Raw genomic sequence first — 18,606 nt, 5'->3', positions numbered from 1 at the left:
CAGAGAAAAACAACACTAAATTTACAGTACAGATCTCTCCCTGACCTGTGGAAATAAAGTTACACACACGATTCCCCAATCAAGCTACATAATTATGTGACCTGGTTGCAGACATAATTTGACAACAAACAAGAACGCCAGAGAATCGACAGACAGAAAATACGAAAAAACTTAGCCGTATGAAGAGCTAAGGAACAGGAGTCATGATGGCTGCCGGAAAAAGAGGGCGCCAGCCAGCGGGACAAAGGGGAGGTTACCTACTTCCGGGAGGTTATCGGCCGTAGTTTCGTTTTCTCCGCATAGGCGGACAGTAGTTTGCACATGACAGGAATGTCAGACCCCTGCCGGAGTCTGCACTAGTTGGGTCACAGTTAAGTATGTGTAATTAAATAAAGTTACACTGAAACAAACTCTTGTCATCCACATCCTAGCTTGCCAAGAAGTGTTGCTACGGAAGGTTTCCATTTGTTAGTTCAAGTCCATCCCTAGTACTGGCTAAAATAAATCTAATGTTTCCTTTTTATTTTCAAGTATTCAACAAAAAAGCCATTTTCTCAACAGTGTAGCAAAGCATTGTCACACGTGGGCATCTGTCCACTGTTCATCAGTGTTAGGTAAGAAGACAACAAGAAATTTCCTGCAATGTACAGTTTGTTGTAAGAAAACAAAGAATTTCCTGCAAGTTGCAGTTTGTTCAGACTACGACCGACACAGTGCCGGCAACAACCTCATGATATGATCACCCCAGAGGGATACTTCAGCGGTTTCTCATCACTATCCAGTCGATACTTCCATGGAGGGGGCAGAGAGGGAAAGGCGCCGAGGCAGAATCAGGCGTAGGACTTGTGATCCAGTGTTCACCAGTGATCCAGTGTTCACCAGTGATCTGGGTTCACCAGTGATCCAGTGTTCACCAGTGATCCAGTGTTCACCAGTGATCTGGGTTCACCAGTGATCCAGTGTTCACCAGTGATCTGGGTTCACCAGTGATCCAGTGTTCACCAGTGATCCAGTGTTCACCAGTGATCTGGGTTCACCAGTGATCCAGTGTTCACCAGTGATCTGGGTTCAAAACCCCATTTCGGCATAGTGCTGTGTCTCTGGGAAAGGTGCTGTACTGTGACTGTCCTCACTCTACCCAGGTGTTAGTCAGAATGGGTACCTGAATTCACCTGGGAAAGGTGCTGTACTGTGACTGTCCTCACTCTACCCAGGTGTTAGTCAGAATGGGTACCTGAATTCACCTGGGAAAGGTGCTGTACTGTGACTGTCCTCACTCTACCCAGGTGTTAGTCAGAATGGGTACCTGAATTCACCTGGGAAAGGTGCTGTACTGTGACTGTCCTCACTCTACCCAGGTGTTAGTCAGAATGGGTACCTGAATTCACCTGGGAAAGGTGCTGTACTGTGACTGTCCTCACTCTACCCAGGTGTTAGTCAGAATGGGTACCTGAATTCACCTGGGGAAGGTTAAAAGTGGCGGAAGAAGAGGAGTGGTCCCACGTTCCAATGCCGAGCCGTCGACACAGTGGAATGAACTCACAGCCCTGATGGCCGAAAAACACTATGCAACCTTCAACCTTTCTTTTTTTTTTTTTTATCAAAATGCTTCATCAGTCTGACAGGCGCAATAGCCGAGTGGTTAAAGCGTTGGACTTTCAATCTGAGGGTCCCGGGTTCGAATCTCAGTAACAGCGCCTGGTGGGTAAAGGGTGGAGATTTTTACGACCTCCCAGGTCAACATATGTGCAGACCTGCTAGTGCCTGAACCCCCTTCGTGTGTATCCGCAAGCAGAAGACCATGTCAGCGTTCGGTGGGTTATGGCAACAAGAACATACCCAGCACGCACACTCCCAAAAACAGAGTATGGCTGCCTACAAGGTGGGGTAAAAACGGTCATACACGTAAAAGCCCACTCGTGTACATGTAAGTGAACGTGGGAGTTGTAGCCCATGAACGCAGAAGAAGAAGAAGCTTCATCAGTTTCTCACTAACATCCAGTCAGTCAGTGTCAAATCGTGCGCTGAACTCTCAACTCTGACCTCGTGGTTCCAGGTGAGCGGGTTGCTGGGGCGATCGTTGGGGAAGCGTGCCGTGACCTTGTGAAGGTCGGTGCACACGGTGCGTCTGACCCGGGCACTGGGGTGAGGGTTCATGTCCGGCATCACCACCTTGCACTTTGACCCCTGGTCACAGACAGCAGGGAAAGGTGGGAAGGAAGTGAGGAACAACAACAAACAAGAGAGAGAGGGAGACAGGTAAAGAGAGAGAGGGAGAGAGACAGACAGTTAAAGAGAGAGAGGGAAAGAGACAGACAGACAGATAAAGAGAGAGTGGGAGAGAGACAGACATATAAAGAGAGAGGGAGAGAGACAGGCAGACAGATAAAGAGAGAGAGGGAGAGAGACAGACAAAGAGAGAGAGGAAGAGAGACAGACAGACAGTTAAAGAGAGAGAGGGAGAGAGACAGACAGACAGATAAAGAGAGAGTGGGAGAGAGACAGACAGACAGATAAAGAGAGAGAGGGAGAGAGACAGACATATAAAGAGAGAAGGAGAGACAGACAGACAGATAAAAAGAGAGGGAGAGAGACAGACAGATAAAGATAGAGAGAGAAACAGACAGACAGACAGGCAGGCAGAGAGAGACAGACAGACAGACAGACAGAGAGAGAGAGGGAGAAAGGAGGAGAGGAAGTCAGAAAAAGAGACAGAGAGAGAGAGCGAGAGATAGACAGACAGAGATCTCAGAGCAACAAAAAAAAAATGTTTCTTATTCAAGGATTAAGATTTTAGGCATAGCTTATTCTTCCAATCTGTCCTTGAGAGACAAGGAGCGAGAGACAGAGAGGCAGACAGAGACAGAGTAAGGGAGGGAGAGAGACAGACAAAGAGAAAAAGACAGAAAGGGAGAGAGAGGCACAGAGAGACTGAGACAGAGAGACAGACAGGGAGAGAGAGGCAGAGAGAGACTGAGACAGAGAGACAGACAGGGAGAGAGAGACAGAGAGAGACTGAGACAGAGAGACAGAGACAGACAGAGAGAGAATGAATAAATGAATGAAAGAATGAAAGATGGAAAGAAGAAGAAGAAAGTGCCTCCTCCCCCCCCCCCCCCCTCCCACGCCCCTCATCCAAATGGACACGTCCAACAAAAAATTCATGGTGACTGAAATACAAACATACATGTGCCCTTTTATACCAAAGTCCTCTCAAAGAAATATCAGTAAACACACACACACACACACACACACACACACACTCACACACACACACAAGAGCGCACATACATGCACACACACATGCAAATGCACGCACACAGACACACGCACACACACACACATGTACACTTGCACACGCTCACATGAGCATACATGCGTGCACACACGCATGCGCACACACACACACATACACACACACATCCATGCACACCCACACCCTAGAACACTCACAAGCCATAAACAAAAACTGGTAAAACCAGTTTGTAAACATAAATCAAATCACCACAAAAAGACACACTCTGTAAATCAAACACACACACACACACACACAAATACACACACACACACACAGATACAACACACCCCCAGCCCCCCACCACAAACACCACCCACACCCACCCCCACACCCCCCCACACACACTGACCAGTTCCAGCAGTGTGTTGAGCAGAGTCAGGGCAGGAAGGGGCGTGGCGCCGGGTACAGGCTGCGACATGTCCGGAACCAGCGAAAGCTGACTGTGTGCTGCGTAGTACCGACAGTAGTTCTCCACCCTCCTCCACCCCCTCTCCTCCCTCTCCTGTCAACACAGCACTGGGTTAGTACTGCTGTTCTTACTGCTTCTGATGCAATGTCTTGTTATAGTTAACACCACAGCACTGTTCTTATTGCTTCTGATGCAATGTCTTGTTATAGTTAACAACACGGCACTGTTCTTATTGCTTCTGATGCAATGTCTTGTTATAGTTAACACCACAGCACTGTTCTTATTGCTTCTGATGCAATGTCTTGTTATAGTTAACAACACGGCACTGTTCTTATTGCTTCTGATGCAATGTCTTGTTATAGTTAACAACACGGCACTGTTCTTATTGCTTCTGATGCAATGTCTTGTTATAGTTAACAACACGGCACTGTTCTTATTGCTTCTGATGCAATGTCTTGTTATAGTTAACAACATGGCACTGTTCTTATTGCTTCTGATGCAATGTCTTGTTATAGTTAACACCACAGCACTGTTCTTATTGCTTCTGATGCAATGTCTTGTTATAGTTAACAACACAGCACTGTTCTTATTGCTTCTGATGCAATGTCTTGTTATAGTTAACACCACGGCACTGGGTTAGTACTGCTGTTCTTACTGCTTCTGATGCAATGTCTTGTTATAGTTAACAACACAGCACTGTTCTTATTGCTTCTGATGCAATGTCTTGTTATAGTTAACAACACGGCACTGTTCTTACTGCTTCTGATGCAATGTCTTGTTATAGTTAACAACACTGCACTGTTCTTACTGCTTCTGATGCAATGTCTTGTTATAGTTAACAACACTGCACTGTTCTTACTGCTTCTGATGCAATGTCTTGTTATAGTTAACAACACTGCACTGTTCTTATTGCTTCTGATGCAATGTCTTGTTATAGTTAACAACACAGCACTGGGTTAGTACTGCTGTTCTTACTGCTTCTGATGCAATGTCTTGTTATAGTTAACACCAAAGCACTGTTTTTATTGCTTCTGATGCAATGTCTTGTTATAGTTAACAACACTGCACTGTTCTTATTGCTTCTGATGCAATGTCTTGTTATAGTTAACACCACGGCACTGGGTTAGTACTGCTGTTCTTATTGCTTCTGATGCAATGTCTTGTTATAGTTAACAACACTGCACTGTTCTTATTGCTTCTGATGCAATGTCTTGTTATAGTTAACAACACTGCACTGTTCTTATTGCTTCTGATGCAATGTCTTGTTATAGTTAACACCATGGCACTGTTCTTATTGCTTCTGATGCAATGTCTTGTTATAGTTAACAACACAGCACTGTTCTTATAGCTTCTGATGCAATGTCTTGTTATAGTTAACACCATGGCACTGTTCTTATAGCTTCTGATGCAATGTCTTGTTATAGTTAACACCATGGCACTGTTCTTATAGCTTCTGATGCAATGTCTTGTTATAGTTAACAACACAGCACTGTTCTTATAGCTTCTGATGCAATGTCTTGTTATAGTTAACAACACGGCACTGGGTTAGTACTGCTGTTCTTACTGCTTCTGATGCAATGTCTTGTTATAGTTTGTCACATTTGCTTCCACCTGCTTATAATGGATATAGAGATAGACAGATGGATCTCTCTCTCTCTCTCTCTCTCTATATATATATATATATATATACACACACATCTCTGTGTGTGTGTGTGTGTGTGTGTGTGTGTGTGTGTGTGTGTGTGTGTGTGTGTGTGTGTGTGTGTTTCTTAAATGCAACTGTTATAATTGTAAAACGCTTAGAGCAAAATTATCTGATTAGGTGCTATATTAAATAAAATGATCATTAGCATTATCATCATTAGCATTCTTCTTCCTCTTCTTCTTCTAATTATTATTATCATTAGTAGTAGTAGTAGTAGTAGTAGTAGTAGTAGTAGTAGTATCATTATTATTATTATCATCATCATCATTATCATCGTCATCATTAATTATCATCATTATAAGCCTTATCACTTTCTCTTTCTGGTATATAGAAGGACAAAATATATATCAAACTTCAATTACAAAGAAACAACAACAAACAAAACAAAAAAATTGCAAATTACCACCTAAAATATATGTGAAACCAGACGTCAAATACTGAAATACACATCCAAGCACTGAGTGTACAGGTGAGTATAAAGGTGTGTGTGCAGGTGTGTGACAGGTGTGTACATAAAAGGTGTGTGTACAAGTATGTACAGGTGAATATAAAGGTGCGTAACATGTGTAAGTACAGGAGTGTACAGGTGAGTATAAAGGTGTGTATACATACAGGTGTGTGTACAGGTGAATATAAAGGTGTGTGTACAGGAGACAGGAGTGTACAGGTGAGCATAAAGGTGTGTGTACAGGTGTATGTACAGGGAGGAGTAAGGAACAAGGATAACACTGACCTGATTACATTGGGCGGCGTGGAGGACAGGTGTGTGCACATATAAGAGTTAAAGGAACAACCTCCAGGATGTCTCAGAACAACACTAACCTGAATGTATTGGGCGGCGTGGGAGGGCAGGTGTGTGTACAGGTAGGAGTTGCAGGTAGCCACCTGCTTCAGGTGATTCTGGCACTGCTCCTGCTCCTGGCAAACCATCAGCTGCAGACTCTGCACGGCACCAACCCGTGGTCAGTGTGCAGGTTACAGTGTGGGTCAGCAACAACAGTAACAATAGTAACAACAACAACAAGAGTAGCTGCATGCAATAACAGCTGCAACAACAATAACAGCAATACGAAGAGCAACAACAGTACCATCAGCAACAGTAACAGCAGTAACAACAGCAATATAAGTAACAACAAGAACAGGAGTAATTGTATTTGGAATATTTGTATTATTTGTATTTCTTTTTATCACAACAGATTTTTCTGTGTGAAATACGGCTGCTCTCTCCAGGGAGAGCGCGTCGCTAAACTACAGCGCCACCCTTTTTTTTTGTATTTTTTCCTGTGTGCAGTTTTATTTGCTTTTCCTATCAAAGTGGATTTTCTACAGAATTTTGCCAGGAACAACCTTTTTGTTGCCGTGGGTTCTTTTACATTTTGCTGCACACGGGACCTCGGTTTATCGTCTCATCTGAATGACTAGCATCCAGACCACCGCTCAAGGTCTAGTGGAGGGGGAGAAAAATATCGGTTGCTGAGCCGTGATTCAAACCAGCGCGCTCAGATTCTCTCGTTTACTAGGCGGACGTGTTACCTCTAGGCCATCACTCCATTTAATTACAGTAACATTAGCAACAACAATAACAGCAGCAACAACAGTAACATCAGTGACAGTAGCAACAACAGCAGAAACATCAGTAACAGCAGTAACATCAATAACAACTGTAACATCAATAACAACACCAACAGCAGTAACCACAGCAATAACAACAGCAGAAATGACAGTAACAACAGCAACAACAGTAACACCAGCAGTAACAGCAACACCAGCAGTAACAGTAACACCAGCAGTAACAGTAACAGCAGCAGTAACAGTAACAGCAGCAATAACAGTAACACCAGCAATAACAGTAACACCAGCAGTAACAGTAACACCAGCAGTAACAGTAACAACAGCAGTAACACATAACAGAAAAAGGAAAGAGCCCACAGCCCAAGGCCCTCAGCCTTCAACTGTCAACCCGAAGGTCCTGGGTTTGAATGCCAGTCACATCACCCAGTTGGTTTGTATCTCTATTTGTATTTCTTTTTATCACGACAGATTTCTCTGTGTGAAATTCGGGCTGCTCACCCCAGGGAGAGCGCGTCGCTACACTGAGAGCGCCACCCATTTTTTTGTATTTTTTCCTGGGTGCAGTTTTATTTGTTTTTCCTATTGAAGTGGATTTTTCTACAGGATTTTGCCAGGAACAACCCTTTTGTTGCCGTGGGTTCTTTTACGTGCGCTAAGTGCATGCTGCACACAGGATCTCGGTTTATTGTCTGATCCGAATGACTAGCGTCCAGACCACCACTCAAGGTCTAGTGGAGGGGGAGAAAATATCGGCGGCTGAGCCGTGATTCGAACCAGCGCGCTCTGATTCTCTCGCTTCCTAGGCAGACGTGTTACCCCTACGCCATCACTCCACAGTTGGTCAGCTCAATCACGCTGTTCCACGTACATATCCAAGGAGCACAACCTTAGCATCAATGCTGATCCACTTACATTTAAGCGGTAACATATCGCAATTTTTACTGAGACTGTAACACTTAAAGGGAAGTAATATTTGTTTCCCAATGACAGTTTGCTCTTTCTGAATGGATTTCCCTCCCTTGACAGTGACCATTTGTGTGAGAGAGTTTGTTCAAAAGACAAACTCACTGTTGTATAAATTTAGGCTTTACGTGTTCGGTTAGATGGCGGCTAGCCAAGCAACACGATGTTTTTGACTGCAAAAAACGGATGAATTAGTGTTGGAACAAGGCTCCAACAAAGACGGTACAGTAGAAGTTTTTGTAGTGTTGTTTTCTAGTGTTTCAAATGGATACCAAGGCGACCAACATGTAATCAGCAATAGAATTGTGACTAGAATAGTGCGGTGACCAACATCATGAAAGCTATTTTTCTCTGGACTGTTCCAATACCTTTATGTGTGGACTGTGGAATAGTTACAGGAATAGTTATATCTGCATCCACATAGAAGAGTTAAGAATATTCATAAACCTTTAAGTATACATATCATCACCATTATTACAATGATGCTGCAGCCCACCGCACTGTGGAGTCAGCAGAAATGAGGAGGCTGACAGGCTGTCAAAGGTGGTCAGCAAAATGGAACAGACTGTCCATCCTGTCTCCTGTAGAGAAGCACGAGCAATCCTGAAGACCCAGTTCACAGAGCAACGGAGAAACAAACACCAAACTGGATCAGAGGACGATGCTCTTGGACTTCACACAGAGCACAGCAAGTAGTCCTCTTCCGACTGAGAACTGGACATTGTAGGCTCCTTTCCCACCTCTACAGACTGAGAACTGGACATTGTAGGCTCCTTTCCCACCTCTACAGACTGAGAACTGGACATTGTAGGCTCCTTTCCCACCTCTACAGACTGAGAACTGGACATTGTAGGCTCCTTTCCCACCTCCACAGACTGAGAACTGGACATTGTAGGCTCCTTTCCCACCTCTACAGACTGAGAACTGGACATTGTAGGCTCCTTTCCCACCTCCACAGACTGAGAACTGGACATTGTAGGCTCCTTTCCCACCTCCACAGACTGAGAACTGGACATTGTAGGCTCCTTTCCCACCTCTACAGACTGAGAACTGGACATTGTAGGCTCCTTTCCCACCTCCACAGACTGAGAACTGGACATTGTAGGCTCCTTTCACACATCTACAGACTGAGAACTGGACATTGTAGGCTCCTTTCCCACCTCCACAGACTGAGAACTGGACATTGTAGGCTCCTTTCCCACCTCCACAGACTGAGAACTGGACATTGTAGGCTCCTTTCACACATCTACAGACTGAGAACTGGACATTGTAGGCTCCTTTCCCACCTCCACAGACTGAGAACTGGACATTGTAGGCTCCTTTCCCACCTCTACAGACTGAGAACTGGACATTGTAGGCTCCTTTCCCACCTCCACAGACTGAGAACTGGACATTGTAGGCTCCTTTCCCACCTCTACAGACTGAGAACTGGACATTGTAGGCTCCTTTCCCACCTCCACAGACTGAGAACTGGACATTGTAGGCTCCTTTCCCACCTCTACAGACTGAGAACTGGACATTGTAGGCTCCTTTCCCACCTCTACAGACTGAGAACTGGACATTGTAGGCTCCTTTCACACCTCTACAGACTGAGAACTGGACATTGTAGGCTCCTTTCACACCTCTACAGACTGTGGACATTGTAGGCTCCTTTCACACCTCTACAGACTGAGAACTGGACATTGTAGGCTCCTTTCCCACCTCTAGACTGAGAACTGGACATTGTAGGCTCCTTTCACACCTCTACAGACTGAGAACTGGACATTGTAGGCTCCTTTCCCACCTCTACAGACTGAGAACTGGACATTGTAGGCTCCTTTCCCACCTCCACAGACTGAGAACTGGACATTGTAGGCTCCTTTCCCACCTCTACAGACTGAGAACTGGACATTGTAGGCTCCTTTCCCACCTCTACAGACTGAGAACTGGACATTGTAGGCTCCTTTCACACCTCTACAGACTGAGAACTGGACATTGTAGGCTCCTTTCACACCTCTACAGACTGTGGACATTGTAGGCTCCTTTCACACCTCTACAGACTGAGACTGGACATGTAGGCTCCTTTCCCAACCTCTACAGACTGGATGAGAACTGGACATTGTAGGCTCCTTTCCCACCTCTACAGACTGAGAACTGGACATTGTAGGCTCCTTTCACACCTCTACAGACTGAGAACTGGACATTGTAGGCTCCTTTCACACCTCTACAGACTGAGAACTGGACATTGTAGGCTCCTTTCCCACCTCTACAGACTGTGGACATTGTAGGCTCCTTTCCCACCTCTACAGACTGTGGACATTGTAGGCTCCTTTCCCACCTCTACAGACAGACTGCCCCCTACTGATGATGCCCATGCGGCACAGGTTCACAGACAGCAGAGCACTTATCACAGTTCTGCCCAGCTTTTGGCGCACTGAGGAGGGAAACCTGGCCCTGTGAGGTGGAACTCCACCAGAAGCTCTGGGGACCACCTGCTGCACTGCGGAGGATGGCGGACTTGGTGATGCAGACCAGATTGACCACCTGACAGCATGACCTGGGGAACATGGAAGAAGGAGGACTACAATGATGCCGACCGACGCAGGAAAATGGTCACTCACCTCAAACTCCTGAAGCTCCTTCAGCTCATCAGGGGTGGGGCGTGTGGCGATGCCCGAGAAGAATTTCTGGGTACACTTCTGGAACAGGTGCAGGTAGCGCAGGTGCTGCTCATGGAGAAGAGAGGATTTCGGAGCCTCTGGCACCGGAGGTCTGGAGACACAACATCATGCCACTTCACTCTGCTCCTGAGAAACAACTCAGAGTTAATGGGATTAAAACAGAGTGCTCAAAACTGACTTCAACACTTCAACTTAGGTCTGAGGGATTAAAACAGAGTGCTCAAAACTGACTTCAATATTCAACTTAGGTCTGAGGGATTAAAACAGAGTGCTCAAAACTGAGGATTAAAACAGAGTGCTCAAAACTGACTTCAACACTTCAACTTAGGTCTGAGGGATTAAAACAGAGTACTCAAAACTGACTTCAACACTTCAACTTAAGACCAGTGAGGTCACCACAGTTAATCACCAACTATAACATGTGCCTCAATCAATCAATCAAACTCCACAAAGAAATAACTTGGTCAATCACAGGCTCATCGTAAACACAAACATAAAATGATTATGTGCACCATAAAAAGAGATTAAAACTAGCCCAATACGTTTTGTTTTTTTAAGAGATGGCTGAGATATCACAATTCAGAAAATGTTCAGCTTTGTCAAAATGAACTCTAGCAGATACATAACTGAACAAACAAAATCATACAACTTTGTGAAATTGCCTATAATCTTCACAGCCGATATTTAAGATGTATGCAACTTTGGAAAACTACCTAGAATCTTCACAGCCATTATTACAGATATACACAACTTTAAATAATCTGAAGCTTATTTCAGATGTACAGCACATTACAGCCAACCTTCTCCCTTTCTCATGCATTTTCCCACGATGTGCAGAGCGTGTCTGTCCCTGAGCGTCCATGGCACTACCGTCTCTCCTGACAGGACCCTCCGGCAATGTTTGATCCGCTGAGCTGCCTGCTGTCTGGTGATCGCCTTCAGCATCGTCTCCCTTCCCTCTCCACACAGGGTTGTTCCCCTTCCCTCTCCACACACGGCCGCTGACGACGTCGGCCCCCAAGCCTGCAGACCCGTCATCCTGTCCCAAGGAAGCAGTGGTGGCCCCATGGGGAACGCTGACACAGAGATCTGTCTGAGGGCCAGCGTTGGGTTCCAATCTCACCCCCTCCCCTCCACCGTCCTGACTGTTTTCCTGACGCAGAGCAGCGTGTGGCACGGCGGTCGTCTCACATGGTTTGGATCGACAGTCCTCCTTTGACTCAGTCCCCGCACCGCCGCACGCTGGGTCCGGCCCTGAAGACGACTCAGCGTCCTCAACCTTGACCTCCGCAGGTTCTGTGCCGCATGATGACCGGCTGTCCTGTGAACAGCTGTCCAGGCCGGGGGCGTCAGCGTGACCTGGCCCCCTGGCGGCGAGTTTTGAGGGCGGAGGGAAGCCCAGGGCGTCCATCATCCGCATGACCCGGTCCTCCAGGCTGGGTTCGGGTCCCGCCAACTGCTGGTACACCTCCTCCGTGAAGAAGGCTCTCTTTCCGTTGACTGGCTCCTTCCTGCACACACACGCACACACACACAGGGAGAGTATAAGAGCAGATCCTATACTCCGCTCATTAAAACAAGGGCGTGTACTACAAAGACAAGGGCGCACATATGCAAGTCAATGATGATTAGCGGGGTTTTTTTGTTGTTGTTTTTTTTTCTTCAGCGTGTTCCCGGTGTCCGCCCTTTGTGCGATATTATGCAACAGGTCATAGGGTGCGGTATGTCACAACACAACACACAACACACACACTCACATTATAATAATGATAATAATGGATACTTATACAGGGATTTGTCCAAATGCAGTGCTTTCATAAAACAATGGTATCATACCAACACAAGCGGCAGTGACACTGCAGATATGATGTCTTTCTGCTATACTGCTTTGCTTCAGTTTCTACTTTTTCCCTTCGCATTGACTGGACCATAACGTGGACATTTACTGTCCACTGCAGTCAGCATCAATCAGTGCATCAGCACTGCAGTCAGCATCAATCAGTGCATCAGCACTGCAGAGTGAAGTTTTGTAATGACTGAAATATATTTTCCGTGTTCACCTTGACACAGCAAACATTAGCTCATAGTCTCTACATACTGTCTCTCACACACACACACCACACACACACACACACACACACACACATATATGTATATATATATATACAGAGAGAGAGAGAGAGAGAGATCTATATATATTGATATAGATCTACATATACTGATATAGATATATTGAAACAGATATGTATAGAGATAGAGAGTTTGACAGACATAATAAGATAGATAAATCATTTCACATACCAAGCAGTGTTAACAACAAAGTACAAAATCAGTTACAAATTTTTTGGGGGTGTGGGGTGGCTTGATAGGGTAGGAATAAGAACTTGTTTTTCTTGACTCATCAATTTTGAAAATGACCCACTGATTTTGTGATGAACCAGTCACTTGCCTCATGGTGTCCAAAACCAAACCCTAAACTCAGCATTATTCTTGGCATTAACTATTACGTCAGTAAAGGTCACTTCAGCTCAGTTCAGTTGCTCAAAGAGGCATCACTGAGTTTGGACAAATCATTTAATCCAAATATGCTACATTACAACTGCTAAGCAGATGCCTGATCAGGCGTGTAACCCAACGCACTTTGTCAAGCCTTGAGAGAAAAAAAAATTAAGATAAATAAATGAAAAAAATGAATTAAAATGATATATGAAATAAAAACATAAATAAAAAATAACAAAGGTAACTGGTCAGCACACTGACACCAGACATTCTTGGAGGCCCAGACGAACAAGAGGAAGATGTGACACACAGTTGTAAAAGGTGTCTATCACTCCAGACAGACCAGATTCCAGACCACATCATTCCAGCCATTTCCCCTCAGGCTTTCAAGACCAGGACTGAGGCCTGGCTGGCAGCCTCTGGCTCAGCAGAGCTACAGGACAGTTTGGTGGTGGTGGTTGTTGTTGTTGATGATGTTTGGTTGTTGTTGTTGTTGCTGTTGTTGTTAATGATGATGATGATGATGTTGTTGTTGTTGCTGTTGTTGTTGTTGATGATGATGATGTTGTTGTTGATAATGATGATGATGATGTTGTTGTTGTTGCTTTTGTTGTTGATGATGATGTTGTTGTTGTTGATGATGATGTTATTGTTGTTGTTGTTGCTGTTGTTGTTGTTGTTGCTGTTGTTGTTGTTGTTACTGCTGTTGTTGTTGCTGTTGTTGTTGTTGTTGCTGTTGTTGTTGCTGTTGTTGTCGTTGTTGTTGCTGTTGCTATTATTGTTGTTGTTGTTGTTGCTGTTGTTGATGATGTTGTTGTTGTTGCTGTTGATGATGATGATGATGTTGTTGTTGTTGATGATGATGATGTTGTTGTTGTTGTTGCTGTTGATGATGATGATGTTGTTGTTGTTGTTGTTGTTGCTGTTGATGATGATGATGATGTTGTTGTTGATGATGCTGTTGTTGTTGTTGTTGTTGCTGTAGTTGTTGTTGTTGCTGTTGTTGATGATGATGATGTTGCTTTTGCTGTTGATGATGATGTTGCTGTTGCTGTTGATGATGATGTTGCTGTTGCTGATGATGATGTTGTTGTTGTTGTTCTGACTGATGCTGAATGGGGCCCAGGTTCCCCTGGCTGAACTGGGGGGACTTAACGGTCGTACACAGGCATCAGTCTCCTGGAGCGCACCCCCCAGACCCCTAGTGGATAGCTGCCCTGTACATGGATAACCACAGCATTCTACTTTATAGACACGACCAGACAAGACTCAGTCTTTACACACACATGCACGCATCAGAGTGAGCCACTCAGTCAAAGGAACTCACCAAACCAATGTCTCGCTTGCAGGGTCCGTCTCCTCCTCCATGACGGACGGTAGCAGCAGGGCACAGCTGTGTTGTGATGTTGATCAGAAAATCTCAACACTGTTCACTCTCTCCTTTACAGGTCCATGTTCACTACACGTTCATATTCACATCATCCTGAAAATGAGAAAAAACATAATCAAAAAAAAAAAAAAAAAAAATGTTTGGATATAATAATCAAAGCATCTATAGATCAAGCTCTTTCAGTAGCCTTTTGCAGATTGTCGGCTTTATTTGTTTTGAAACACATTTTCTTTGGCGAGTGACATGAACATGTGTGTGCTTATATAAATAGGTACATGTGTGTGCACGCATGTGTGTGTATGCATGTGCATACGCACGCACATGCGCACGTGTGTGTGTGTTGTTGTGTTACTCTCTGTGTGTGAGAGAGAGGGGGAGAGAGAGAGAGAGTGTGAGTGTGTGTGTGTGTGTGTGTGTTACTCTGTGTGTGTGTATATATGTCTGTCTGTCTGTGCCTGCAGTGTGTGTGCAATGTGTGTGTGTGACAGATATCAGCATAGCGGGAGCTATGACAGACAAGACAAGTCATAGAGATTGTCTGGTGTGTGGATGTGTGTATTGAAATGAATGTGAATGAAGTGTGCCATAAAATGTCTGGTGTGTGGATGTGTGTACTGAAATGAATGTGAATCAAGTGTGCTATAAAATGTCTGGTGTGTGGATGTGTGTACTGAGATAATGTGAAATATGTCTGGTGTGTGGATGTGTGTACTGAGATAATGTGAAATATGTCTGGTGTGTGGATGTGTGTACTGAGTCTTTCTGGGTCTCCTCTCACAAGATCCCTCCACATACATTGCCAGTCTTGCTGCCACCAAGACACACCATTCAGTCTTTCTGGGTCTCCTCTCACAAGATCCCTCCACATACATTGCCAGTCTTGCTGCCACCAAGACACCCCACACAGTCTTTCTGGGTCTCCTCTCACAAGATCTCTCCACATACATTGCCAGTCTTGCTGCCACCAAGACACCCCACACAGTCTTTCTGGGTCTCCTCTCACAAGATCTCTCCACATACATTGCCAGTCTTGCTGCCACCAAGACACACCACACAGTCTTTTTGGGTCTCCTCTCACAAGATCCCTCCACACACATTACCAGTCTTGCTGCCACCAAGACACACCATTCAGTCATAACTCAGTGAAGCCCCCTCTCACAGGATCCACTCATTTTTATCTTTCTTCCTTTCTTTTTTATCTAATGAATTATAAGAACATTTAAAGGTTTGAGCCGCCATTTCATCTCCCCTGGGCTCCCTAGAGCTAATCCTCAGAGCGACCCAGCTGAGCCAGGCCGTGCTTTTTGGACTAAGTTTCAGTTCTAATTTACCACCACCCTCCCCTCCCTCCATCTGCTCATGCATCAGTATGTCTGCTGGAGGCCCCTTGCAAGGCATCCAGCACAGTGTCTTTCAGGGTTGTGTGCCAAAGCCTGGGTCTGTGCAAATGGCTCTCCTGTCCATTCTGCAATGTTTTCAGTCGTGTGCTTTGTTTTGTTTTTCTGCCTTCCCCTCCGTCTGACTCCCTCAACAGGTACTTGGTCAAGTCGGAGGATTGTTCACGGCCACTGGATCTGGATCGATACGTCGCTACATCCATTTACTGGCATAAATGCGACGGTGGGGGTGCGCAGTATGTTGGTGTTACTGGCTTCTGGCTTTTGCCAGAGCCGATTTAAAACTATCCACTGACTTTTTGTGGACGATGGTATCGTCTAGATGGTTCCACTCAATTATTGTCTTTGGGAAGTAAGAGTATCGGTACTGGTCGGTGTTTGTTTCAGGGACACAGTAGCATCTATCGTTGTTTCGAATATAGTTCTCTACAGGGTTTTGCGACAGGTATGTGCTCTTGTCTCTCGTGGAGCGGATGCGTCGTCCTGGCTTCTGCGGTGTGATAAAGTCACTCGGAGTGAAGAACGCTGGCACCAGACCCTCAACCACCCTGTAGAAGAAACCTAGCCGTAGTTGGAGTCGTCTTTCCTGGAGTGTGGCGAGTTCATGTTTCTTCAATAGTCCTGTTATAAAGCCTGGAGTGGTTCTCGTTACGTGATTTTAGGTATTGTTTTGTCTGCTTATACTTTGTCCCTTCTGCGTGGTAGCTATTGTGACAGAACCAGTACCGCCTGTGTCACATGCCAGCACTGAGTGATGTACTTCATCACAAAAGATGTCAGTACTATCTCCGCTCACACTCACAGGAACACTGGTCACAATGTATGGCAATGTCTAAACAAGTTAACAACAAAACGCTGGGAAACAAATAACAACACAATACATAGATGTTTATCTACCCAAGCTTGTATTTTGTATAATTCAATATCAGTCAATGTCTGTGACAACGTAAATGTTACTCACATTTTCGTGTTGTTTTCGTTCCACTTTCGCACGTTCTGAAAACGTGCAAGTTGTATTTACCAAGTCTCATGTGTCAACGAACGATAACTCTGAGAAATTTGTCTCGGAAAATCAAACGATAATAAACATGTGATCGAGTCAGTTTCAAGGCGTAAAAGCGTGCATATTAATTTCATCCATATACACAACACAAAATCTGCTGTGAAAATACATACATATGATATATCCAAATAAAAATGATATGAAATTACTGTTTGGAAAAATGTGCCTCCGTAAATGTAAATTTGACAAATGTACACCCAACCTAGCAGAAAGATACATTTTCTGACGCTGTAAAATAGAGCACAATGCAAGATCAGTTCAGTTACTCAAGAAGGCGTCACTGCGTTCGGGCAAATCCATATAAGCTACGCCACATCTGCTAAGCAGATGCCTGACCAGCAGTGTAACCCAACGCGCTTAGTCAGGCCTTGAGGGAAAAAGTGCATAAACAAATAAACCGATGGATATATCACTGTGAATTAATGAATAGATAACAAATAAATAAACAAATAAATGAATAGATGAATAAACAAACGGATGACACAAAAAGTAAGCAGACAGATAATGATTTTTTTCAATGCAGGGGGAAAAAAAGATAAATACTGTAAATAAATGAAATAAAAAGACAATAATGACAATAAATAGACTGATAAACAAATAAGCAAATATGTGTACATAAACATACAGACACGCGCGCACACACACAGACACACACACAGACACAGACACACACACAGACACACACACACACACACACACACACACACACACACACACACACACACACACACACACACACCATATGCACAACAGATATGCACAAACACTGATGCAGTTTCACTGATCAATTATATGAAAGCACAAACAGAATTGGTGCACAGGCCCCGTGAACACTATACACATAAAAGCACACGAGCCCCGACACACACACACACACACACACACACACACACACACACACACACACACACACACACGCACTCACTCTCTCTCTCTCTCTCTCTCTCTCTCTCTCTCTCTCTCTGTCTCTCTGTTTCTGTCTCTTTCTCTCTCTCTCTCTCTCGGCTCTCTTGTTCACACACACACACACACACACACACACACACACACAAAACGGAGGGGAAGGGGGTCGTGCTATTCATCAGAGAGAGCAGCGTGCATTTCTAACCATCTCAGAAGTTTAGCTTCATAAGATTTCTGTCGCTTCTCCAGAAACGTGTTGATCGTGTACAGAAAGGGGTTGATGGCAGAGTTCAAAGGCAGGACGAAAATCGCCAGACCCACGTTCACCTCTCCAGGGATGGAAGTTCCAGTCAGCGCCAACAGTCCACACAGTCCAATGGGGAACCAGCACAAGAAATCCGTCACGGCAATAGTGATCAACCGCCGAGCTATGGTCATGTCCCTGGTTACTCTGGTCGTGTTTGTTTTCATGACGTTTTTCTGTATCGACCAGAATATGCACGCCTGGCCGGCAGAGGTCAGAAGGAAAAGGATAAAGTTGAGAACGATGAACAAACCAAAGGAATAAGCTTTTCCTCTGAAACTTTGTTTCGTGACTGGCAGTGGAATACAAATGCCTGTTTGACTATAAAACTCCCAGTGTGCTGTCACCGGGAGGAGGGGCATCAAGGCAAGGAACCAACCCACCAGCCAAGTTAGGACGCAAGCTATAGTCGCCGATGTTCGCCCGAATCGCAAATCCCTGAA

At 44.8% G+C, this 18,606-nt stretch overlaps 1 protein-coding gene across 1 annotated transcript in view; it reads right to left on the bottom strand.

Annotated features, from left to right (window-relative positions):
- Window positions 1-16,932, bottom strand: part of LOC143294239 (uncharacterized) — a 37,182-nt gene extending 20,250 nt beyond the window's left edge. Inside the window, exons 1-7 of the mRNA XM_076605670.1 lie at window positions 16,855-16,932; window positions 14,434-14,589; window positions 11,408-12,118; window positions 10,548-10,698; window positions 6,235-6,354; window positions 3,648-3,800; window positions 2,044-2,187 (exon numbers count right to left, since the gene is read on the bottom strand). Of these exons, the coding sequence (XP_076461785.1) occupies window positions 2,044-2,187; window positions 3,648-3,800; window positions 6,235-6,354; window positions 10,548-10,698; window positions 11,408-12,118; window positions 14,434-14,474 (1,320 nt within the window). The 5' untranslated portion in view covers window positions 14,475-14,589; window positions 16,855-16,932. The remainder of the gene's footprint in view (window positions 1-2,043; window positions 2,188-3,647; window positions 3,801-6,234; window positions 6,355-10,547; window positions 10,699-11,407; window positions 12,119-14,433; window positions 14,590-16,854) is intronic.
- Window positions 16,933-18,606: the final 1,674 nt, after the last annotated feature.

Source organism: Babylonia areolata, chromosome 19 (assembly GCF_041734735.1).
Source record: "Babylonia areolata isolate BAREFJ2019XMU chromosome 19, ASM4173473v1, whole genome shotgun sequence".
NCBI classification, from domain to species: Eukaryota; Metazoa; Mollusca; class Gastropoda; order Neogastropoda; family Buccinidae; genus Babylonia; species Babylonia areolata.
Note: the sequence above shows the minus strand (reverse complement) of the source record. Positions and strands in the feature narration are given on the sequence as shown.